The sequence below is a fragment of the Mugil cephalus genome, chromosome 11 (assembly GCF_022458985.1).
Source record: "Mugil cephalus isolate CIBA_MC_2020 chromosome 11, CIBA_Mcephalus_1.1, whole genome shotgun sequence".
Lineage (NCBI taxonomy): Eukaryota > Metazoa > Chordata > Actinopteri > Mugiliformes > Mugilidae > Mugil > Mugil cephalus.
In genome coordinates, this window is record NC_061780.1 from 26,453,257 (window position 1) to 26,478,168 (window position 24,912).

At 40.8% G+C, this 24,912-nt stretch overlaps 2 protein-coding genes and 1 pseudogene across 2 annotated transcripts; 1 reads left to right on the top strand and 2 right to left on the bottom strand.

Annotated features, from left to right (window-relative positions):
* Window positions 1–1,404: 1,404 nt before the first annotated feature.
* On the bottom strand, window positions 1,405–4,431 carry LOC125016081 (oxidized low-density lipoprotein receptor 1-like). The gene is made up of 7 exons (XM_047598257.1): window positions 4,289–4,431; window positions 4,097–4,167; window positions 3,737–4,000; window positions 2,961–3,065; window positions 2,459–2,800; window positions 1,620–1,783; window positions 1,405–1,524 (listed from the first exon to the last, which is right to left on the bottom strand). The coding sequence occupies exons 2-7, from the start codon at window positions 4,155–4,157 to the stop codon at window positions 1,405–1,407; spliced, it is 1,056 nt and encodes a 351-aa protein (XP_047454213.1). The 5' UTR covers window positions 4,158–4,167; window positions 4,289–4,431.
* A 5,485-nt stretch (window positions 4,432–9,916) lies between these two features.
* On the bottom strand, window positions 9,917–13,239 carry LOC125016626 (C-type lectin domain family 4 member G-like). Its single transcript, XM_047599234.1, has 5 exons — window positions 13,106–13,239; window positions 12,742–12,945; window positions 11,903–12,066; window positions 11,692–11,807; window positions 9,917–11,274 (listed from the first exon to the last, which is right to left on the bottom strand). Exons 2-5 carry the CDS (start codon window positions 12,893–12,895, stop codon window positions 11,130–11,132), a joined length of 579 nt encoding a protein of 192 aa, XP_047455190.1. The 5' UTR covers window positions 12,896–12,945; window positions 13,106–13,239; the 3' UTR covers window positions 9,917–11,129.
* A 5,519-nt stretch (window positions 13,240–18,758) lies between these two features.
* Window positions 18,759–20,192, top strand: LOC125016627 (annotated as a pseudogene).
* The last annotated feature ends 4,720 nt before the right edge of the window (window positions 20,193–24,912 follow it).

The window sequence follows — 24,912 nt, forward strand, 5'->3', positions numbered from 1 at the left end:
GAGTGAGGTCTGTCTGGATGGAGTTTGCATGTTCTTCTCTTCCTCTCACGTCCTTGTTCACATCCAACATATGTTAATAATAATTATCTGGCTCGGTTGAAGGTAAAAACTGATTTATTGTCTCGTTACTTGCTTTTATTATCAAAACATTAGTAACTAAACAGCCAAGAATATTGTATAAACGTCTGTCTTTTAGTTCTGAGGATACAAAACTAGACATGCTACATAATGTAGATTTACAAACAAGGTGAAAAGCACTGTCCTCACAGAGACATGATGGAACGCTATATAAGAACAATGTCATTTTACAGAATTGCTGAAGCATTGTTAGCAAGCATTTTCTGGAACTATTGTAATGTAGTGAGGCTACTGTGTACAGTTAAATAATGTTAGATCCAGATTATGTTCTTGTAAATGTAATATGGTACTGGAATCACTTCTAATGCAAGTAGATCATCTGACCATCTATGTATTAAGCTAACAGCTACATCCTGTTTTGTTGATTGTTGTGAGGTGTTCTGGGTAGTTGTGTACTAACTGTGTTGGGTGTGGACTGAAATGAAATATACGCTGATCAACCATAACATTATGCTCCTCCCTCCAGCCTCTCATGGAGACAGGATTTCCTGATGGACTCTTCTGGCAGGATGACGCTGGTTGGAGGAGTTCAAGGGTTTACAAACTACAACCCTCAACCTGAGGCAGGGCTTCACAGAACACCTTCAGAGTCTAGAGGAGTCCAGGCCTCCATGGGTCAGGACTGTGGTTATAATGTTATGGCTGATCTGTGTATCTAAAATACAGTAAATGCCCTGTATAAAGAAAAACACCTCGCTTCCAAAGACTTGGATCTCTATCAGAGTCTGATCAGGGTTTCCGTCTCACAGACAAACCTGTTCTCCATTGTACAGTTGTTTTTTTTCCAGTTTCCTGTGAGAGGTTTATTGTGGATCAACTGTGCACATTGGTCCTCTGCCTCCTTGCCCGCTGCCCAGTACCTTCAAATGCAGAAAGTGAACATCAGTGCATGTAACAACAAACCTCCTACTCCCAATTAAACACAACAACGACAACAATAGACAGACCAGTCCTCTCCTGCATCAGTCTGCGCCTTGCAATGGTCTTATAGTGGTCATAATGTTGTGGCCAATTGTTATACACCTTCCAGATTGACCAGTTTCTCTGTGCACCCATTCAACTAACGCACACACAGAGTACATAGAAGTTCAAACCACGTCATGTTCCTGAGCAGAATTTGATTCAGATCATTTGCTCCTAGAAAACCGGTGTGAAAGCTACAGGAAGGGGAACCTGTCCGTCATGCTGTTATAGCTCAAACAGAGGTGGTTCTCATTTCAACAAAAGGCTTTTTCTGTCAAACACGTGTTACATTAACGGCTTTACTTACTCCAGAGTGACATTACGTCCATCGACCCAGAACCAGGTGTTGTTACTTTCTTTCAGCCCAATCCAGTATCCGTGATATTCGTCATAGTAGTACTCTGTGTGATTCCTGATGAATTCCTGTAAGTCATCATAGAGGAAGACTGTGTTGTTCATTCTCATTTCTTGCCATCGATTCTCAGACATTTTGTTGCATCGTTGACTTTAGAGCTCACCTGTTCCCCTGGGCTGTCGATAATAACCAGATCTGAAGAATTATTTTGGCACATGTCTCGGCTCTCCTGCCAAGTTTTCCATGGAGCGCTTTGGTTGTAAAACAGGTAGCATTTATCCTGGAACAGAAGCCACCCACTATGACACGGATTACAGCCTGAAACCACTGGAAAAGAGCAGAGATGGGACAATGTGAAAGCTCTCAGTCATTCAGGTTATGGTATATACAGAAAGGTTCAGTATCTGAATATTACTACTTTTTTTTTGATGTCCTGGGTCTCTGCTCTGCTGCTCCTACTCCTGCCCTCCCTCTCAAGTCTTTTCTGGTGTCCTCCAGATTGGTCTTTTATGGGGCCACCATCTTAATTTTTGTTCCTCACTACCTGTTCACTTAATTGACATGAGGAAGAACGATCCGGGGACCAAACCATTTTTAAACAGAAGCCAACGGGGTTATTGAAATGATCAAAATTAAAATATTGCGTTTATTTTAGGTCAGATTCATTTGTATGAATATATATTAGTTAAGTCTATGCATAATAATTTCTTCATAGATGCTACTGGGGTCTGTTTGAGGGCCCTTAGAATTGTCACTAGGAAGTGGAGACGTCCTCCCAAAGAGGTCTGTATTGTTTCTTACAGTTTATGGGTCAAACCAACACATCAATGAAGTTTTCTTTTTACTTTTACACTATTTTATGCTTCATACTTCTTCATATTACTGCCATGAACGTATCTACATTTTTCTTCCTCATCAGATGAGACTATGCTCTCGGAGTCTTTACATTCATGCACCGTTTCTCCAGAATCACTCGTGAGGTCAAAGCGGTGAAGTACTCACTCAGTCCAGAGCAGAACGCCGACACTGGGAATGAGTCGTATTTGAGGATGGCTCTCAGGGTGTAGTTGAGATCATCTCTGTCTCTCATCAGCTCCTTTGTCATATTCTTGTTTCTGTTCAGCTCCTCTGTCGTATTCACCAAGTCTCTGATCAGCTCCTCTGTCGTATTCTTGTTTCTGTTCAGCTCCTCTGTCGTGTTCTTCAAGTCTCTCATCAGCTCCTCTGTCGTATTCTTGTTTCTGATCAGCTCCTCTGTCATATTTACCAAGTCTCTGATCAGCTGCTTATTTTCTGCTGTGAGGTTTGCTGCCTGCTTGTCCTTCTCCCCAGTGACTAAGAAGACTGAATGAGAGGAGACAGATGATCAGTGAGCTCATGCATCAGGTAAGTTCTGGCTTCTCCATCTGAATGAAAATAATGACTAAAAATACAGACTGATTGGATTTGCCTTAGAGGGACTTACAGTAAGTGTTAGTAGCTATAATTTATTTAGTGAACTCACGGTAGACAACAACGACAATGACTGTCACCACAAGGAGGATGCAGAGGATCCCCAAACACAGCAGCAGCAGACGGATGTGAGAGTGTTTGGATGCTTCGCCTTCTGCTTCATGAGAAAACTGACTTTAGATTTGGTTATATGGAAAACTCAGTGGTGTGATATAATCAGTGGTTAACAAGTCAATAAAACATGAAAATAGAAAATAATTTTTTAATTTCAGGATTTGATTATTTTTATAATGTTTTGGGGGGAAAAATCTGAAATTTTTCTGTTTTATTTTTAAAGGAAATATATGTTTTTTAATGTTATTTTTTAATGTTTATTCATTGTTATTTTAATTAAATATATTATTATTTTATTATCATTATGGGAAAAGCCTTCAATAATATTTTTTAAAAAATGTTCTTTTTTAAAAAAAAATATATCTTTAATTTTTTAACTTGAATTTTGTCATTTTTAAGCCTCCACTACAGAAAAAAATATTTTCATAAAATATGTTATTTACAATTTTTTTTTTATTTTTCTTATTTGAAGATTATTTATTCATTTATTTTCTATCCTTTACAGTAATGTTGAGGCACTTTCCCATATCAAGATAATACAATTTAAAGCCATAGCAGTTTTTTTTTAACCATTTTTAACATCCATTATTATAAATAATAACATAAAAACACAAGCAATTAAATAAAGAGCAACAAAAGGCAAATAAAGTCAGTAAGACCGAGTGAGTTCATGTTTCAGTTTTACTGATAAAGAGATGTTTTAATGGGACTCACTTGGTGCAGTAGGAGCTGATGCTTTGGGTTTTGCTTGAGAATAAATCGGTGGTCCTTCTTTTTTCTGTGGAGCAGCAGCTACAGACTCTTTGGTTTTGACCTCAGAATAAATCGGCGGTTCTTCTTTTTTCTGTGGAGCAGCAGCTACAGACTCTTTGGTTTTGACTTCAGAATAAATCGGTGGTCCTTCTTTTTCCTGTGGAGCAGCAGCTACAGACTCTTTGGTTTTGACCTCAGAATAAATCACCGGTTCTTCTTCTTTCTCTGGACGACATGAAAAATACAAGAAAATGTTGAGAGAGGAATGAATGCCATTTTCCATCGTTTTCCCTTGTGAATAATAAAACAAGAGTCTATTACCTTTTGAAGGTGGAGCACTAATTTTAAAAACCACTGTAGAATAATTCATTTCTTCCTCCATCGTCACAAATCTAAAAGCAGATACAAAGGAGACTGGACTCGGTGAGTTTCTCTCCAGCTTTAAATCTCTGGTGGGATGTTGTGGTCTGTAGGTGGTGCCCATCTGATATTTGGTAAAGAGCAGAAACTCACCTTTGTTTTGAGGATGTTATTCAGATTAACCCTTTTATTCCTTAATTCCTCAAAGCATTAACAAAACACCAAAGGTTAGAAACTCTCCAGACTTGAGGGGAAGCCTTTGAAGACGTCCTGGCCGTCCTGGCGGCTGTTGTCCCTCGTCCTCCAGGTGTAGGGGGGCTGCTGAGTCCTGACCTGAACAACTGGTTCATCTGTGTCTGTGAAGCCATCGTCTGTTTTTTCCCTGATGTGTGCAGTGCATTCCTCTTTATTCAAATTCACACCGATGAGGAACTAAACTGCAGGTTCCTCTTCCTCTTCCCCAAACATTAACAGAGACGTGTCTCTTGTCTGCAGCACGTCAGCTTCTACTGGAAAACACTCAAGGAAAAGCTCAACTCTCATCCACGTTCCTAAACGGACGATGAGTTTGCAGCCGTGAACAGGAAGAGCTCAGACTGAATGTGAGTCAGCTCTCAATCTAGTGAACAATAAATCTGCTCATATTCAAGGTTTTCATTCATATAGTCAACAAATACCATAAAAAGTTTCAGCATTTCATGATTCTGTGCAGCTTTATTCTTCCTTCTAGAATAGTTAGAATAAACATGAGTCACAAGCATTGTTTTTGGTCCATGCATTTTTTACAGTTCGTTTATTTTACAAATCATTTGAAATACAATTTAATTTCATAATTTGCAGAAGGATATGAATTTTTATGAAAATGGATCAATCTGTAGCTTATAAAACATCAAGACAACAATACAATAAAGTATGAAAACAACACCTATTTCTGCTTAAATTCTAACCTGACCATAAAACAATACGAGGTAATTCCATAAATACACGCAGAATTTTGAATTTAAACACAGTAGCAGCACATCAGACACTGGTACATGAGGCAAAATACCTCCAACCAAACTTGGATCAAACATATTTCGAAAGCAATTTTTTCTTTCTTTTGATTTCTTTCCCCATTGTGTTGTATTCATCAGTGAGTAAAGGACTTGAGATGACATGAGTCTGTCATTAATCTAAATACAACATCATACATTACAGAGGCCTTGTAGGAAAAGTTCCACTCAGTGAGTTTCATTAGTTTGTATCAGTAGAAAAGAGGATCAGAAGTTTGTTTTTATAACCAGAAACAAAAACTGGAAAAAATAAACCTTTCCTTTTATTCTGTCTAAAGTTAATTGTAGAGGCGGAAGAACAGTTTATGGTTATTAATACAGTTAACATGATTTAAATGTGTTAAGAATCTAAATAATTTGTCAATATTAAAAAATATAGGATTTCATAATACATCATTTTGTTTGTAATTTCATATTGTGGTTAAAAATGTTAAAAATATGCTAGAATTGATGTTTTATGTGATTTGGTAAATGTTGATAAAAAAAAGGCTGCTTCACATGAGTAAGGATGAGTCTCCGAGGGTGGTCAGCGGATTTGTGGATGCAGGGGACGCAAACTCCCAGACTGGGGCCGGGGGTACTGATAGTATTCTCGCCATCGTCCCTGTGAGAGTAAAAGCAAAGAAGGGAATCAAGGAGCTGACTTGTTACGCATTCCTGGGTCCTCTGCTATCAATGCAGACATTGGTCTTTTTATCGGAACTGATGTCGCGAAAGCGTTGGAACCAGAACAAGTAATCCGCAGTGTCAAAGATGGGCCGTATGCAGTATGCACAGCCCTGGGATGGACTATAAAAGGACCGCTAAGTGAGAACATCAGAAGTCGGACAAAACATGGCTACCTACAGATCAAAATGAATGACCTTTCAGTTGCTCGTCTGGAAGAATTGTGGACTCAGCAATTCAAATGTAATTTTCCTGAGAACACTCAAGGGGAGCAGTTGGAAATGTCCAAGTAAGATCAGCTGTTCATGGACAGTCTCTGAATCAGCCAAGCTGGTCAACGGCCACTACTCCATCGGTTTGCTGTTGAAAAACAAAGACGTAAAAGTGCCCAATAACAGAGCAGTGGCAGAGCAAAGAGCGCTCAACATGAAGAAGAAGCTTCAAAAAAGCCAGACATTCAAGGAGGACTATGTCGGCTTCATGAACGACATGATCAGCAAGAGCTATGCTGTAAAAGTCCCAGATGAAGACTTAAACCGGTGCGATGGAAAGGTGTGGTTTATCCCGCACCATGGTGTTTACCACCCTAAGAAGCACAAAATATGAGTGGTATTTGATCGTGGTGCTTCCTACCAAGGAACCACACTCAACGAGCAACTACTGCAAGGGCCTGACATGACAAGCAGTCTGATTGGCATCTTAACAAGGTTCCGGCAAGAGCAAGTCGCTGTAATGGCGGATGTGGAACCAATGTTCCACCAGTTGTGGATACAGCGTTATGTAATTTCTATGTCGACGACTGTCTGAGGTCAGTTGCCTCCGAACAAGAAGCATTTAAGTTATACCAAGACCTGAAAGCCATGTGTCTAACAGGTGGATTCAGACTAACGAAATGGATGACCAACTACCCAGACGTGTTGTCAAGCATTCCACAAGAGGACCGAGCAACAGAAGTCAAAGATCTTGACCTCGACCAGGATTCGCTCATCATTGAGAGGGCTTTAGGAGTACAGTGGTGTATCCGGTCCGATAAGTTCAAGTTCCACGTGAACATCCAGCAGAAGCCTCTCACCAGAAGGGGAATCTTGTCAATGATGAGCTCAGTGTATGACCCACTCGGGATGTTGTCTCCAGTCATACTGTCTGCCAAAAACATCCTGCAGGAATTGTGCAGACTGAGAACAGGATGGGACGATGCTGTGCCAGACCATCTCGCACGAAAATGGTCAATGGATGGAAGAGCTTCAGCAGCTCACCAACGTTGGAGTGGACCGGTGCTTCAAGCCACCTGAGTTTGGAGAAACAGTGGAGGCTCGACTACATCACTTTAGTGACGCGAGCAAAACAGGCTATGGTACGGTCACATACCTGGTCCAAAAGAACAGCAGCAACCAAATACACTGCTCATTCGTCTTGAGCAAGGGTTGCTCCTCTTAAGCCCACAACAATCCCGCGGCCGGAGCTTACGGCAGCTACTTTAGCTGTGAAGGTGGACAGCTTGCTGAAGAAGGAGCTGCAGCTGCCGCTGTCAGATTCCAAGTTCTGGATGGACAGCACCGCCGTACTCAAATACATAGCAAACAAGAACATCAGGTTTAAGACATTTGTGGTGAACAGGGTCGCTACAATTGTACAAGCATCAAGAGTGGAGCAATGGAGCTACATCAACTCACGGTTGAATCCAGCCGATTATGCTTCCAGGGGACAAGATGCAAGTGTCTTCACACAGAACGAAGCATGGATCTCAGGGGCTGCCTTCCTCAGCAAGCCAGAAAAGGAATGGCCAGACAAGCCTGAGCTGTTAGAGGAGCTTTCAGTGGTGGATCTTGAGGTCAAGAAAAGCATATTCGTTAATACTACTACAGTAGAAGAAAGTACTGATGCAATACAACAACTAACAGAATACTTCTCCTCCTGGATACGGCTAAAGAAGGCAGTGGCGTGGCTCATTCGAGTCAAAGGAGTCCTGGTAAACCTGTCAAAGAAGAGAAAAGAAATGAACTACATAAGGACCAAGAACAAGTGAACAAAGAAATGACACGCCACAAGAGGAGTCTTAAACAGACTTACCTGACTGTTGACGATCTGCGACAAGCTGAGCTGGATATCATCCTCCATTGTCAACAAAAGAAGTTTCAAGAGAAAATGTTTGCTCTTCAGAGAAAAGAGCCTGTCAAGAAGAGTAGTCAAATCTTCAGACTGAATCCGCAACTTCAAGAAGGAATCCTTCGTGTTGGAGGAAGGCTCAGTCGAGCATCTATGCCAGCCGAAGCAAAGTACCCGATGCTCCTGCCTAAAGACTATCGAGTGGCTGATCTGATTCTCCAGGATGCACATGAGCAGCTGGGACACAGCGGATGCAATCATATCTTGTCTTATGTGCGGCAAAAATATTGGATTATCGACGCCCCCTCAACAATCAGGAAAATGCTGTCTCGCTGCACTACCTGTCGAAGACAACACGGTGCATCAGGCACACAAATGATGGCGGACTTACCAAGAAACAGAGTTGTACCGGATGAACCACCTTTTACCAGAAGTGGAGTGGATCTTTTTTGACCGTTCAGTGTAAAACGAGGAAGATCATTGGTAAAAAGGTATGGGGTCATAGTTACCTGTCTCGCAAGTCGTGCGGTCCACATCGAAATGGCTACGTCACTGGAAACAGACTCCTTTATTCACGCTCTGCGTCGCATCATCGCAAGGAGGGGTCAAGTGAAGGAAATGCGATCTGATAATGGGACTAACTTCGTTGTAGCTGACCGCGAGATCAGAAAGGCTATAAAGGAGTGGAATACTTCACAAATTGAGTTATTTAATCCTCCATCCAGATCACACCACGGAGGAGTGTGGGAAAGGATTATCCGCTCCATCAGAAAGATCATGGTCATCATGCTGAGAGAACAAAGCTTGGACGAAGAAGGTCTTCAAACGTTCTTCTGTGAATGTGAGGCCATTCCGAACAGTAGGCCTATTACCTTGCCTTCAAATGATATGAACGATCGGGAAGCTCTCACCCCTCAGCACTTGCTGCTGCTAAAGACTCAACCGAACTTACCACCGGGACTCTTCCAAAAAGATGACAACTACATGCGCAGAAGATGGAGGCAAGTCCAGTACATGAGTGATCTATTCTGGAAGCGCTGGACTAGGGAGTACCTGCCTCTACTCCAGAAAAGACAGAAATGGAACCATCCATCAAGGAACTTCATTCCAGGAGATGTAGTCTCCATCGTTGATGAGTCAGCACCTAGGGGATCCTGGCTGCTGGGAAGGATCGTCAAGACTATGGAGGATGAGCATGGAATGGTCCGCAAGGTTTGAGTCAAGTCTTAAGTTAATCTTGATTATTGTAGTCGTCTCCGTGGTGATCACTTTACAGGCAGCAAATGATGTTAAATTATGCTTGTGGACGTAACAGAAGCTACCTATGATCCTCCTCCTCGCTGTCAATATGTGTCTTTGATTAATTTATCTGTTTACTCTCACATTTGACTTCATTTTAAAATCTTTCTGGATGTTTGTGGACAGACTCTCTGACGCTGATCTCATGAAGGTTTGTGGAGGACGCACGGCTCACAAGTATTTCATGCAGCCAGATTCCAGTGACAAATGGAGAAAAATCCTGAAACCATTGTTTTATTTTGTTATTTATTTATTTCTTTTTAGAGGAGCCAGGCATGGTTTGACCATGAGCGCCAAGTTAGCCAGACTGGAGCAGCAGGAGGCCGAGTTCATGGCCAAGTACGGCAAGAAGAGCCAATCAGGAAACACCTCAGCAGCTCCAGCCACCTCCCAGTCAGAGACGAAGAAGTAGAGGACCACAGATGAGCTGGAGCCTCATAAATGATCAGATCTTTGTAAGAGTAGAATCAGTTCCTAACGGAGACACAACTTTACCACCACACAGTAACTGAGCAGGTGAATCACTGACGCTGTCCCCCAGGCTTTGAACCATGAGTTTTAATAGGAACATTATATGCTCTTTTTTTTTTTTTTGTAATTACAGAAAACAGACGTATTCAGATTAAACCGACTTTTATCTGCAAATAAAATGCGACTCTTTACGTTTCCTCTTTCAACCGGGCTTTATTTAAATTTCCAGTTTATATGCAACACAGGATCCAAACACGCTGCACAGTGACCTCCTCTTTAAAATAAATATAAAGGATTCACAAACATTTTCATATTCTGTAAGGAAGCGTTATGGGACGGCTGCTTTGTGGTTTAACGGTACTCTGCATGAATGCAATACCAAAAAAAACAAGGAAAACTATACGAATATATCTACAAACATCAAATAGGGAAATGATGATGAAGGAAACAAATACATGAATAGAACTGCATGTGACCGTGAGTGAGGTCTGTCTGGATGGAGTTTGCATGTTCTTCTCTTCCTCTCACGTCCTTGTTCATATCCAACAAATGTTGATGCATAATTATCTGGCTCGGTTGAAGGTAAAAACTGATTTATTGTCTCGTTACTTGCTTTTATTATCAAAACATTAGTAACTAAACAGCCAAGAATATTGTATAAACGTCTGTCTTTTAGTTCTGATGATACACAACTAGACATGCTACATAATGTAGATTTACAAACAAGGTGAAAAGCACTGTCCTGCACAGAGACATGATGGTATGGAACGCATCATATAAGAACACATGTCATTTTAGAGAATTGCTGAAAAGGCATTTGTTAGCAAAGCAGTTTTCTGTGAACTATCTGCTAATGTTAGTTGAGGCTACTGTGTACAGTTAATTAATGTTAGATCCAGATTATGTTCTTGTAAATGTAATATGGTACTGGAATCACTTCTAATGCAAGTAGATCATCTGACCATCTATGAATTAAGCTAACAGCTACATCCTGGTGTTACTGCTAATTGGAGCGAGGTCATGTACTATATGAATGTTGTTTTTGTTTTGTTGATTGTTGTGAGGTGTTCTGGATAGTTGTGTACTAACTGTGTTGGGTGTGGACTGAAATGAAATATACGCTGATCAACCATAACATTATGCTCCTCCCTCCAGCCTCTCATGGAGACAGGATTTCCTGATGGACTCTTCTGGCAGGATGACGCTGGAGGAGTTCAAGGGTTTACGAACTACAACCCTCAACCTGAGGCAGGGCTTCACAGAACACCTTCAGAGTCTAGAGGAGTCCAGGCCTCCATGGGTCAGGACTGTGGTTATAATGTTATGGCTGATCTGTGTATCTAAAATACAGTAAATGCCCTGTATAAAGAAAAACACCTCGCTTCCAAAGACTTGGATCTCTATCTGAGTCTGATCAGGGTTTCCGTCTCACAGACAAACCTGTTCTGCATTATACAGTTGTTTTTATTCCAGTTTTCTGTGAGAGGTTTATCGTGGATCAACTGTGCACATTGGTCCCCTGCCTCCTCACCCGCTGCCCAGTACCTTCAAATGCAGAAAGTGAACATCAGTGCATGTAACAACACTCCTCCTACTCCCAATTAAACACAAAAGTGACAACAATAGACAGACCAGTCCTCTCCTGCATCAGTCTGCGCCTTGCAATGGTCTTATAGCGGTCATAATGTTGTGGCCAATTGTTATACACCTTCCAGACTGACCAGTTTCTCTGTGCACCCATTCAACTAACGCACACACAGAGTACATAGAAGTTCAAACCACGTCATGTTCCTGAACAGAATTTGATTCAGATCATTTGCTCCTAGAAAACCGGTGTGAAAGCTACAGGAAGGGGAACCTGTCCGTCGTGCTGTTATAGCTCAAACAGAGGTGGTTCTCGTTTCAACAAAAGGCTTTTTCTGTCAAACAAAAAACACGTGTTACATTAACGGCTTTACTTACTCCAGAGAGACATTACGTCCATCGACCCAGACCCAGGTGTTGTTACTTTCTTTCAGTCCAATCCAGTATCCTAGATATTTGTCGTAGTAGTACTCTGTGTGATCACTGATGAATCTCTGTAAGTCATCATAGAGGAAGACTGTGTTATTTATTCTCATTTCTTGCCATCGATTCTCAGACATTTTGTTGCATCGTTGACTTTAGAGCTCACCTGTTCCCCCGGGCTGTCGATAATAACCAGATCTGCAAACTTCTCTCGGCAAATCATTCGGCTTTGCTGCCAAGTTTTCCACGGAGCATCTTGGTTGTAAAACAGGTAGCATTTATCCTGGAACAGAAGCCACCCACTCTGACACGGATTACAGTCTGAAACCACTGGAAAAGAGCAGAGATGGGACAATGTGAAAGCTCTCAGTCATCCAGGTTATGGTATATCCAGAAAGGTTCAGTATCTGAATATTACTACTTTTTTTTTTGATGTCCTGGGTCTCTGCTCTGCTGCTCCTACTCCTGCCCTCCCTCTCAAGTCTTTTCTGGTGTCCTCCAGATTGGTCTTTTATGGGGCCACCATCTTAATTTTTGTTCCTCACTACCTGCTCACTTAATTGACATGAGGAAGAACGATCCGGGGACCAAACCATTTTTAAACAGAAGCCAAGGGGGTTATTGAAATGATCAAAATTAAAATATTGCGTTTGTTTTAGGTCAGATTCATTTGTATGAATATATATTAGTTAAGTCTATGCATAATAATTTCTTCATAGATGCTACTGGGGTCTGTTTGAGGGCCCTTAGAATTGTCACTAGGAAGTGGAGATGTCCTCCCAAAGACATTTGTATTGTTTCTTACAGTTTATAGGTCAAACCAACACATCAGTTACATTTTTTTTTTTACTTTTACACTATTTTATGCTTTATACTTCTTCATATTACTGCCATGAACGCATCTACTTTCCTTCCTCGTCAGATGAGACTATGCTCTCGGAGTCTTTACATTCATGCACCGTTTCTGCAGAATCACTCGTGAGGTCAAAGCGGTGAAGTACTCACTCGGTCCAGAGCAGAACGCCGACACTGGGAATGAGTCGTATTTGAGGATGGCTCTCAGGGTGTAGTTGAGATCATCTCTGTCTCTCATCAGCTCCTCTGTCGTATTCACCAAGTCTCTGATCCGCGACATCAACTGCTTGTTTTCTGCTGCCATGTCAGTGAGGTTTGCTGCCTGCTTGTCCTTCTCCTCAGTAACTAAGAAGACTGAATGAGAGGAGACAGATGCTCAATGAGCTCATGCATCAGGTAAGTTCTGGCTTCTCCGTCTGAATGAAAATAATGATTAAAAATACAGACTGATTGTATTTGCCTTAGAGGGACTTACAGTAAGTGTTAGTAGCTAGAATTTATTTAGTGAACTCACGGTAGACAACAACGACGATGACTGTCACCACAAGGAGGATGCAGAGGATCCCCAAACACAGCAGCAGCAGACGGATGTGAGAGTGTTTGGATGCTTCGCCTTCTGCTTCATGAGAAAACTGACTTTAGATTTGGTCATACGGAAAACTCACTCACACATACACAAAAATACCATGTAATATAATTGGTGGTTATCAGGTTAATAAAACATGAAAATATAAAATTATTTCTTAATTTCAGGATTTATTTTTATAATGTTTTGGGGAAAAAATCTTCATTATGGAAAGATTTTTTTCTGTTTTATTTTTAAAGGAAATATATGTTTTTTAATGTTATTTTTTAAGGTTTATTCTTTATTATTTTAATTAAATATATTATTATTTTATTATTATTATGGTAAAAGCCCTCAATAATATTTTTTAAAAAATGTTCTTTGTTCTTTTTAAAAAATATATATCTTCATTTTTTGAACTATTGAAATATTTTTATAAAATATATTATTTACAATTGTTTTTGTTTTTCTTATTTGAAGATTATTTATTCATTTATTTAATTTTTTTATCCTTACAGTAATGTTGAAGCACTTTCCCATATCAAGATAATACAATTTAAAGCCATAGGAGTTTTTTTTTTTTTTTTTTTTTTACCATTTTTACCATCCATTATTACAAATAATAACATAAAAACACAAGCAATTAAATAAAGAGCAACAAAAGGCAAATGAAGTCAGTAAGACTGACTGAGTTCATGTCTCAGTTTTACTGATAAAGAGACGTTTTAATGGGACTCACTTGGTGCAGTAGGAGCTGATGCTTTGGTTTCGACTTCATGATAAATCGGTGATTCTTCTTTTTCCTGTGGAGCAGCACCTACAGACTCTTTGGTTTCGAATTCATAATAAATCGGCGGTCCTTCTTTCTCTGGACGACATGAAAAATACAAGAAAATGTTGAGAGAGGAATGAATGCCATTTGCCATCGTTTTCCCTTGTGAATAATAAAACAGGAGTCTATTACCTTTTGAAGGTGGAGCACTAATTTTAAAAACCACTGTAGAAAAATTCATTTCTTCCTCCATCGTCACAAATCTAAAAGCAGATACAAAGGAGACTGGACTCGGTGAGTTTCTCTCCAGCTTTAAATCTCTGGTGGGATGTTGTGGTCTGTAGGTGGTGCCCATCTGATATTTGGTAAAGAGCAGAAACTCACCTTTGTTTTGAGGATGTTATTCAGATTAACCCTTTTATTCCTCAATTCCTCAAAGCATTAACAAAACACCAAAGGTTAGAAACTCTCCAGACTTGAGGGGAAGCCTTTGAAGACGTCCTGGCCGTCCTGGCCGTCCTGGCGGCTGTTATCCCTCGTCCTCCAGGTGTAGGGGGGCTGCTGAATCCTGACCTGAACAACTGGTTCATCTATGTCTGTGAAGCCATCGTCTGGTTTTTCCCTGATGGGTGAGTGCATTCCTCTTTATTCAAATCCACACCGATGAGGAACTAAACTGCAAGTTCCTCTTCCTCTTCCCCGAACATTAACAGAGACGTCTCTGTTGTCTGCAGCACGTCAGCTTCTACCGGAACACTCGAGGAAAAGCTCAACTCTCATCCACGTTCCTGAAAGGACGATGAGTTTGCAATTCCATAAATACACGCAGAATTTAGAATTTAAACACAGTAGCAGCACATCAGACACTGGTACATGAGGCAAAATACCTCCAACCAAACTTGAATCAAACATATTATAGGAAAAGTTCCACTCAGTGAGTTTCATTAGTTTGTATCAGTAGAAAAGAGGATCAGAAGTTTGTTTTTAAAACCAGAAACAAAAACTGGAAAAAATAAACCTTTCCTTTTATTCTGTCTAAAGTTAATTGTAGAGGCGGAAGAACAGTTTATGGTTATTAATACAGTTAACATGATTTAAATGTGTTAAGAACATAAATAATTTGTCAATATATAAAAATATAGGATTTCATAATACATCATTTTGTTTATAATTTCATATTGTGGTTAAAAATGTTAGAAATATGCTAGAATTGATGTTTTATGTGATTTGGTAAATGTTGAAAAAAAGGCTTCACATGAGTAAGGCCTGTGAAGGATGAGTCTCCGAAGGTGGTCAGCGGATTTGTGGATGCAGGGGATGCAAACTCCCAGACTGGGGCCGGGGGTACTGATAGTATTCTCGCCATCGTCCCTGTGAGAGTAAAAGCAAAGAAGGGAAGCAAGGAGCTGACTTGTTACGCATTCCTGGGTCCGGGAAGTAACGCTTCCTTCTGCACTAACAAGCTAGCAAACGACCTTCACCTGCAAGGAAAATATGTGAACATCCTACTCACCACCATGGGAGAACAAAAGCCAGTCTCCTGCAAAGCTGTACCAGACCTCGAAGTTAGCAGCCTCGAAGGTGATGACTTCATCGAGCTCACTGAGGTTTTCGCACAAAAGGTTATCCCTGTGAGTAAAGAGAACATTCCGACTCAAAAAGACGTGGATAAGTGGCCACATCTGCAAGGTGTACGAATCCCTGCTATCAATGCAGACATTGGTCTTCTTATCGGAACTGATGTAGCGAAAGCGTTGGAACCAGAAGAAGTAATCCGCAGTGTCAAAGATGGGCCGTATGCAGTATGCACAGCCCTGGGATGGACTGTAAAAGGACCGCTAAGTGAGAACATCAGAAGTCGAACAAAACATGGCTACCTACAGATCAAAATGAATCGCCTTTCAGTTGCTCGTCTGGAAGAATTGTGGACTCAGCAATTCAAATGTGATTTTCCTGAGAACACTCAAGGGGAGCAGTTGGAAATGTCCAAGTAAGATCAGCTGTTCATGGACAGTCTCTGAATCAGCCAAGCTGGTCAACGGCCACTACTCCATCGGTTTTCCGTTGAAAAACAAAGACGTAAAAGTGCCCAATAACAGAGCAGTGGCAGAGCAAAGAAGGCTCAACATGAAGAAGAAGCTTCAGAAAAGCCAGACATTCAAGGAGGACTATGTCAGCTTCATGAACGACATGATCAGCAAGAGCTATGCTGTAAAAGTCCCAGATGAAGACTTAAACCGGTGCGATGGAAAGGTGTGGTTTATCCCGCACCATGGTGTTTACCACCCTAAGAAGCACAAAATATGAGTGGTATTTGATCGTGGTGCTTCCTACCAAGGAACCACACTCAACGAGCAACTACTGCAAGGGCCTGACATGACAAGCAGTCTGATTGGCATCTTAACAAGGTTCCGGCAAGAGCAAGTCGCTGTAATGGCGGATGTGGAACCAATGTTCCACCAGTTGTGGATACAGAGTTATGTAATTTCTATGTTGACGACTGTCTGAGGTCAGTTGCCTCCGAAGAAGAAGCAATCAAGCTGTACCAAGACCTGAAAGCCATGTGTCTAACAGGTAGATTCGGACTAACAAAATGGATGACCAACTACCCAGACGTGTTGTCAAGCATTCCACAAGAGGACCGAGCAACAGAAGTCAAAGATCTTGACCTCGACCAGGATTCGCTCATCATTGAGAGGGCTTTAGGAGTACAGTGGTGTATCCGGTCCGATAAGCAGCAACCAAATACACTGCTCATTCGTCTTGGGAAAAGCAAGGGTTGCTCCTTGCCCACAACAATCCCGCGGCTGAAGCTCACGGCAGCTACTTTAGCTGTGAAGGTGGACAGCTTGCTGAAGAAGGAGCTGCAGCTGCCGCTGTCAGATTCCAAGTTCTGGACGGACAGCACCGCCGTACTCAAATACATAGAAACAAGAACATCAGGTTTAAGACTGTCACACCGTGGTGGGGTTGTTTTGTCCTGTCATTTCCTGTTTTATTTTGAAAAGTAACTCTCCTCTTGTTTCAGGTCACTTGCCCTTCCTCATTTGTCACCAGTCTGATTGTCTTCCCTGATTCCTGATTGTGTCCACCTGTCCCCTATTTCCCTCCGTGTGTTTAAGTAGTCTGTGTTCCCCTTGTCTCGTGCCAGAGTGTTATCGTCCTCAACCTGTTCTCATGCCTTGTTTCATGTCTTCAACCAGAGAAGTTTTCAAGTAAGCCTGTGAATCCTCTCCAAGAGAGAGTTTTTGTTTGTTAAGTCTTTTCTTAGTTAGATCCTTAGTCCTGAGGTTTTCCTCCTTCTGGAGAGTTTTTTCGTTTTCAGTAGTCAGATTAACGTCTAGGTTTTTTTGTAGCCATTTGTTTGTCCCTCTGTGAGGGATCTCTGAAGAATCCAAATAAAGCCTTTTGTCATCTCTGCATTCTGAGTCCTGCTTTGAGTCTCGGCCTGACAAAGACATTTGTGGCGAACAGGTTCGCTACAATTGTACAAGCATCAAGAGTGGAGCAATGGAGCTACATCAACTCACGGTTGAATCCAGCCGATTATGCTTCCAGGGGACAAGATGCAAGTGTCTTCACACAGAACGAAGCATGGATCTCAGGGCCTGCCTTCCTCAGCAAGCCAGAAAAGGAATGGCCAGACAAGCCTGAGCTGTTAGAGGAGCTTTCAGTGGCGGATCCTGAGGTCAAGAAAAGCATATTCGTTAATACTACTACAGTAGAAGAAAGTACTGATGCAATACAACAACTAACAGAATACTTCTCTTCCTGGATACGGCTAAAGAAGGCAGAGTCTTGGCTCATTTGAGTCAAAGGAGTCCTGGTAAATCTGTCAAAGAAGAGAAAAGAAATGAACAATATAAGGACCAAGAACAAGTGAACAAAGAAATGACACGCCACAAGAGGAGACTTAAACAGACTTACCTGACTGTTGACGATCTGCGACAAGCTGAGCCGGATATCATCCTCCATTGTCAGCAAAAGAAGTTTCAAGAGAAAATGTTTTCTCTTCAGAGAAAAGAGCCTGTCAAGAAGAGTAGTCAAATCTTCAGACTGAATCCGCAACTTCAAGAGGGAATCCTTCGTGTTGGAGGAAGGCTCAGTTGAGCATCTAGGCCAGCCGAAGCCAACTACCCGATGCTCCTGCCTAAAGACCATCGAGTGGCTGATCTGATTCTCCAGGATGCACATGAGCGGCTGGGACACAGCGGACGCAATCATGTCTTGTCTTATGTGCGCCAAAAATATTGGATTATCGACGCCCCCTCAACAATCAGGAAAATGCTGTCTCGCTGCACTACCTGTCGAAGACAACACGGTGCATCAGGCACACAAATGATGGTGGACTTACCAAGAAACAGAGTTGTACCGGATGAACCACATTTTACCAGAAGTGGAGTGGATCTGTTTGGACCGTTCAGTGTAAAACGAGGAAGATTATTGGTAAAAAGGTATGGGGTCATAGTTACCTGTCTCGCAAGTCGTGCAGTCCACATTCCCGCAGATCAGTCAGTGCCACAGAAACCAGAAATATCCTGCTGTTACGATCAAATAACTGCAGAGTGATTCAGAGACGAAGAAGAATGATGCGGTCGAACATGTCTAATTCAACTTTCAGTCTTCACGCCCCCACTACTTTCACTGAATCACATTTTAATGAACTTGCCTCAACGCTTTGAAATATATATGTACACTGATCAGCCATAACATTATGACTAATGCTGTGTAGGTGGTGACAATATTCACTGCCCAGCCCTGAAACGTAACGTTTACAGGCAGAAATTGATGTTAAATGATGCTTGTGGACGTAACAGAAGCTGCCTATGATTCTCCTCCTCCCTGTCAATATGCGTCTTTGATTAATTTATCTGTGTACTTTCACATTTGACGTCATTTTAAAATCTTTCTGGATGTTTGTGGACAGACTCTCTGACGCTGATCTCATGAAGGTTTGTGGAGGACGCACGGCTCACAAGTAAGATTTATTTTATGCAGCCAGATTCCAGTGACAAATGGAGAAAAATCCTGAAACCATTGTTTTATTTTGTTATTTATTTATTTTTTTTAGAGGAGCCAGGCACGGTTTGACCATGAGCGCCAAGTTAGCCAGACTGGAGCAGCAGGAGGCCGAGTTCATGGCCAAGTACGGCAAGAAGAGCCAATCAGGAAACACCTCAGCAGCTCCAGCCACCTCCCAGTCAGAGACGAAGAAGTAGAGGACCACAGATGAGCTGGAGCCTGATGAAGAGGATGTTAAACTCAAAAAGAAGAAGAAGAAAAGGAAAGCGGAGGAAACCGAGGAGAGGACTGAAGTAGAAAACTGTGTAAACGTTGATCAGAAGAAGAAACACAAGAAGAAGAAGAAGCAGGAGGAGGATGAAGGAACAGGTTCACCTGCTGCAGAGGAGGAGGAACCAGCCGACGCTACGGTAATAAAGAAGAAGAAGAAGAAGAAATCGTCCAAACACCACGGCGATGCTGCAGAAGAAGAGGAGAGCAATGATAGAGAATCAGATGAGGCACAGCTGGAGGAAATCACAGAGACGAAGACGAGGAGACACTTCCTCCAAAGAAGAAGATGAAAAAGTAGTCGAAAGACTAGTGGGAGTTTAGAGACAAACTCTGAATCTGATCAGAGAATCTTCCTGTTAAAGACTTTAAGGTTGAAGCTGAATCAGAAACTAAACGTCCACGAGATGTTTTATCTGCAGCTGATTCATCCACAGGGGTTTATTTTGTCAACTTTGTATGAACTATTCAACCTGGACCTCTACATCAAACAGTCCTCCAACATAATCAACCCTGGGAGCCAGGAAGTTGTTCTGGGCCAATCAGGTCGTGTGGGCGGGGCTTAACGACGCTAAATGGCTGCAGTCACACCTTATAAAGGGAACCGTGGTTTCAGCGTGTGGCTGTGATTGGTTGGAGGACGCTCCAGTTGTGTGTAGTGGTATGTTTTATCTCTGAATAGGTTAAAACGTCTCTTCATTAAATCTAAATGTCTTCAGACTCTGATTCTGATGAGAATTTGTCCCATCACCTCATAAATGATCAGATCTTTGTAAGAGTAGAATCAGTTCCTAACGGAGACACAACTTTACCACCACACAGGAACTGAATCACTGACGCTGTCCCCCAGGCTTTGAACCATGAGTTTTAATAGGAACATCATATGCTCTTTTTTTTTTTTTTTGTAATTACAGAAAACAGACGTATTCAGATTAAACCGACTTTTATCTGCAAATAAAATGCGACTCTTTATGTTTCCTCTTTCAACCGAGCTTTATTTAAATTTCCAGTTTATATGCAACACAGGATCCAAACAAGCTGCACAGTGACCTCCTCTTTAAAATAAATATAAAGGATTCACAAAGACGAAATAAAGAAAAAGTAGAATTAAATCGTTTTTTTTAGACACTGTCTACATCATTTTATTCTGTAAGGAAGCGTTATGGGACGGCTGCTTTGTGGTTTAACGGTACTCTGCATGAATGCAATACCAAAAAAAACAAGAAAAACTATACGAATACATCGACAAACATCAAATAGGGAAATGATGATAAAGGAAACAAATACATGAATAGAACTGCATGTGACCGTGAGTGAGGTCTGTCTGGATGGAGTTTGCATGTTCTTCTCTTCCTCTCACGTACAAACACACGCTTGTTAGGTTCATCATTGATTCTAAATCGGCCGTAGGTGTGATTCTGAATGGTTGGCTGCCTCTCACCCAGTGACAGCAAGAATAGGCTCCGGTGCAACACACATCCTCCAAGTACTTAGTTAACGATGATTGGCGTATTTTATAGTCTGTAAAGTTTGTCACATTCTACTCTGACCTGTAAAAAAAATATATATTTTTTTATTTCTGGCAGCAGGGGCGCCATAAAAATACAGTAAAATAACGGAAAATTAAAAATACAGTTATTTTCCATAATTAAAATACAATTTGTACTTTTAACAAGATTTTGTCGTATTTTCAGGTTGTTTTAACGTTTAATTAGAAACATTTTCACATTTTAAAACAATTAAATCACCTAGAAATATGGTAAATAAATGTTGTATTACGAACAATAATGCTAAAATTTAAAGAAATGTGCTGTTATTAATCGGTTTTAATGACATTATTTTATGGGAAGAGATTGTATAATAATTTATATTTGATGTAATACAACAGTATATGACAAAATAATGTGATTACTCTTTCAAAACACGTCAAAAAACTGTTGCAAAACTAGATATCTGGTTAGATTGCAAGGATTTACTGTTAATTTTAGAAAACATCAAATGGATATTTAATAGTTTTACGTTGTTTTTAACGTTTAATTACAAACATATTTCATTTTAAAATAATGAAATTACCCATAAAGACAGCAAATTAACATTGTAATATGAATAATAATGCTTAAAGTTACAGAAATGTGCTCTTATTAGTTGTTTTAATGGCATTATTTTATTTAAAAAGGCTGTAGGCTATATTAGATTAGATGTAATATAACAGTATACAACAATAATTTCATCTTTTTAAAACATGAGAAAAAATGAGACCAAGCTGAACAAGAACAGCTACAATTTCCCATTAAAAAACTAACGCACTAAAATAAAAATAGATTTGAATTAAATACTCGACAGCAACTAGTAAATGAGCTGCAATAGACTGTGGGAGTTCAGTGTTTTTTGGTTGATGTTACAACCATGAGTGTGGTGTGGCATTCAGTGTCATTCAGTTGTTGTGTAACTCTCGCTCGTTCACTGATGAGTGACTAGTTGCCGCTATTCTGAGGCAGTTAGTCAGCGTAAAAAAGTGAACGGCTTTGATCAGTGTCCTTGCTCCGCACCGCTCGCTGCAGAGCGCTGCAACAGAGGAACGAAAGAGCTGCATGCGGCTCCGGAGCGGCGGGTTCCCGACCCCTGCTCTATACAGTTGACGAGGTGTGGTGTCCATACTTGAACTACTTGTTGATCGTAGTGAAGTTGCAGTTTCTGAGCTGTAACCACCTGAAGAGAAGACAGAAAACATTAGCGGTTATTAAATAATAACAGCTAATAGCAGTTTAAGAGGCAGGACCAGGATAAAGGTGCAAGAAGATACAGCCTTTTCCAACACCACAGCAGTCACACGAGTCCCACTATAGATGACACTGTTGCTTTGGAACAGACAAGCTTGCAAGATCTCAACATAACACACTACAAAGAAAATACACACCAGGCTGACTAAACATGGGAACTAAATGAACAACATATTGTTGTTGGGGGAACTATTGCTACTGCTGGATACAAAAGTCATTTTTTTCTGTACATTGTGATAAAGTATCCTGTGTTAATCCCATAATCCCATCCCATCATTAGTTGTGTGTCATTTGCTACCGAATCAGAATCTAGAGAAGATAGACCCAACTGATGATACTGATTTATAAGCACACTGTCAATTCACTGCTGCTGATTGTACTATATTACACTAAGTTACAGGTAGATTATGTTATTTTTCAGCCCATCTAACCCAAAAGAGTAACTGTGTGCAACAGATGCATGTACTCACCAGAGAGGGGCATCTGGTCAGACTGTGTTACTGGACTTGTACTGGTACTGGCTCTGCTCAACTGTTGGTTGCTCTGGCTGCTTGGAGGACTGTCCAAGACATGTTGTTGGCTTTATTAAAGGACAGATAGTAGTAATATTTAAACACAGACATTACATAGCTCATTCTGGGTATATTATTACCTAGCATAATTCTACCCTCAGTAGCCGTTGATATATTTTAAACTGTTCCTTTCTCAATATAATGCAGTACACCACCACTAAGACCCACTATGAAATCAATGATGAACAAGGTGTAGTGTGTAGTCATCACCTTTTTCAAAACATCAACAAAAATGTAGAGAAGATTCTTTGAAGTATAATTCATAGTAGAACTGCTGTATTGGACTGCATTGATTAGTACAGGTGGACCTAATAAGTAGATTTTGACTATGCACATTTTTTTAATGTGAAAGTTTATTCTGTACAAACTGAAACACATACTTGTCTTTTTGAGCAGTGACAGTCGTTTCCTGGCTTCAACTGGTCTGAGGACAGAAAGGAGGTCACTCTCCTGCAGGTAGCTCAGGTCCTCAACTCCTAAACATTGCAGATGCTCCAGGAAAGGCTCAGGGTCTCTCAGTTTAGGCACTGATTTGATGAAAGACAGAAGCGGACTCTCTGCATCCATGACTAGGAGGACTAGAAAGGATGAAAAATACTGTTACTGTCAGATTTTAATCTCTCAAACTCCAGATGAGTCAACAGTGCTATGCTTAAGTGAAATTACTCTTGTCCCACAAAGCTTGTACACAGGCGAAGGGTAATAATCTAGTTTCTGCTCAGGCTTCCAACATTTCATGCTTGTTTGACTTCATACAATGCAAATGCTGGCACATAGGACACGTCATGAGGTGTAACAAAGTATACGTGCTGGTCCTGCATCACAAGCATGAGCTCAGTCTGTCTGAACTCAAGTGCCTCACCTTGGTTTAAACACAGAAAGACCCTTTTTGTACTGAGTGCCTTTCCACTGCATCTCGGTAGCTGCTCAACATTGGGTTCTTTGACTAAGGTTTCTCCTACTGTGGAGCGCACTGCTTCACTGTACAGTTCAGCATGGAAAGGAGTGGAGTTCTTAACCACCAGTTTATGCCATGAAATCAACTCTCACCACTTATCTGCAGAGAGAAAGAAAAAAAAAAGATGAATCATGAAATTTGCCAAAATCTAAATAAATACTATTGGTTGTGAAAAAGTCGACCTAAACTGTGTTAGCAAATCTCCCCTCAATAAACTAGAAGATGATCGTTACCTTATCCTTTCCATATTTTTTTCAGTATTGTGTTGAATTTCATGTTGACCACTGACTAGTGTTGCACCAAAATTAAAATTTGTAAAATCTTGAAAAAGGCAGAGTAGGTCACTCCTCCTATTTTTGTGAGAGGCAAGAGGAAGATGAAAATATTAGTTTTAAGAAAGAGTAACTGGTTGTAATGAACCATTACCAAATCTCAGTATCTTTTATAAAACATTTGTTCTCTCTTCTTTGGAAGAAAATCCACTTAAAATGTCTCACTAGCGACACCTGCAAGTGGAGAAGTAGGAGCAGTCTGTGTGGAAAGAAGACTTTGACATTTTGACACGTTACATAAAATCCAGCTTCCTATCCTAGCCAGAAATCATGCCATTTCAAGTCACACAGTAAAGGTTATGGTCAAAAAACTAGTGAAAATGAAGAGGGTTAATAATCTATTATTGTTCATTGTTGCAGCTCTAAACAAATCTTGTTCCTCTTTCTCTCCGCCTGTGTCAGTCAGTTCACAAAAGTAAACGTAATGACTCAGTGTTAAGTGCTAAGCTAACGTTAGCGTAAATAAAATAAAAAGTGGTTGGTCTGGCTGACTACTAGCACTCATAGATATATATCTATGACTAACACTGGCAGACGCCGCGTGAAGACGCCACCGCCGGCCATACTTTTGTCATCGTAGTTAGCTAACATTTCAGTTGACAACATGCTAGCGGATTGGTTTTGTCGACTGAGTAAAGTCAGAGGCATGGTGGTAAATAAAACTAATACTACTCAGCTTCAGTTTGATACTTGCCTTCTGCCTTTGCCCTTCCTCCAGCATCGACATTAGCTGCTGTTTGCTCCAAGTTTCTGTGACCAAACGGGAACAGCCGTGTGGTGGTTGATGACCTTGTTAAGCGTAACGTCAAAGATGGATGTTCAGTGTCTCAACAGCCAATGGCATGTCTTCTTCTTCTTCTTCTTCTTCTTCTTCTCCAAACGTTTCTGTCGACCAATCCAAACGGGACCCGCGCTTTTCAAACCACGCACTCCAATGACATGTCGTCTTCACGTTTTTGTCTTTTGTGTTAGTGCAGGGAGACGTTGCAGCAGTAAAATGTCTCCTGATTACACGTGTTTTGTTCAGACATACTGTGAAATAATTCAAGA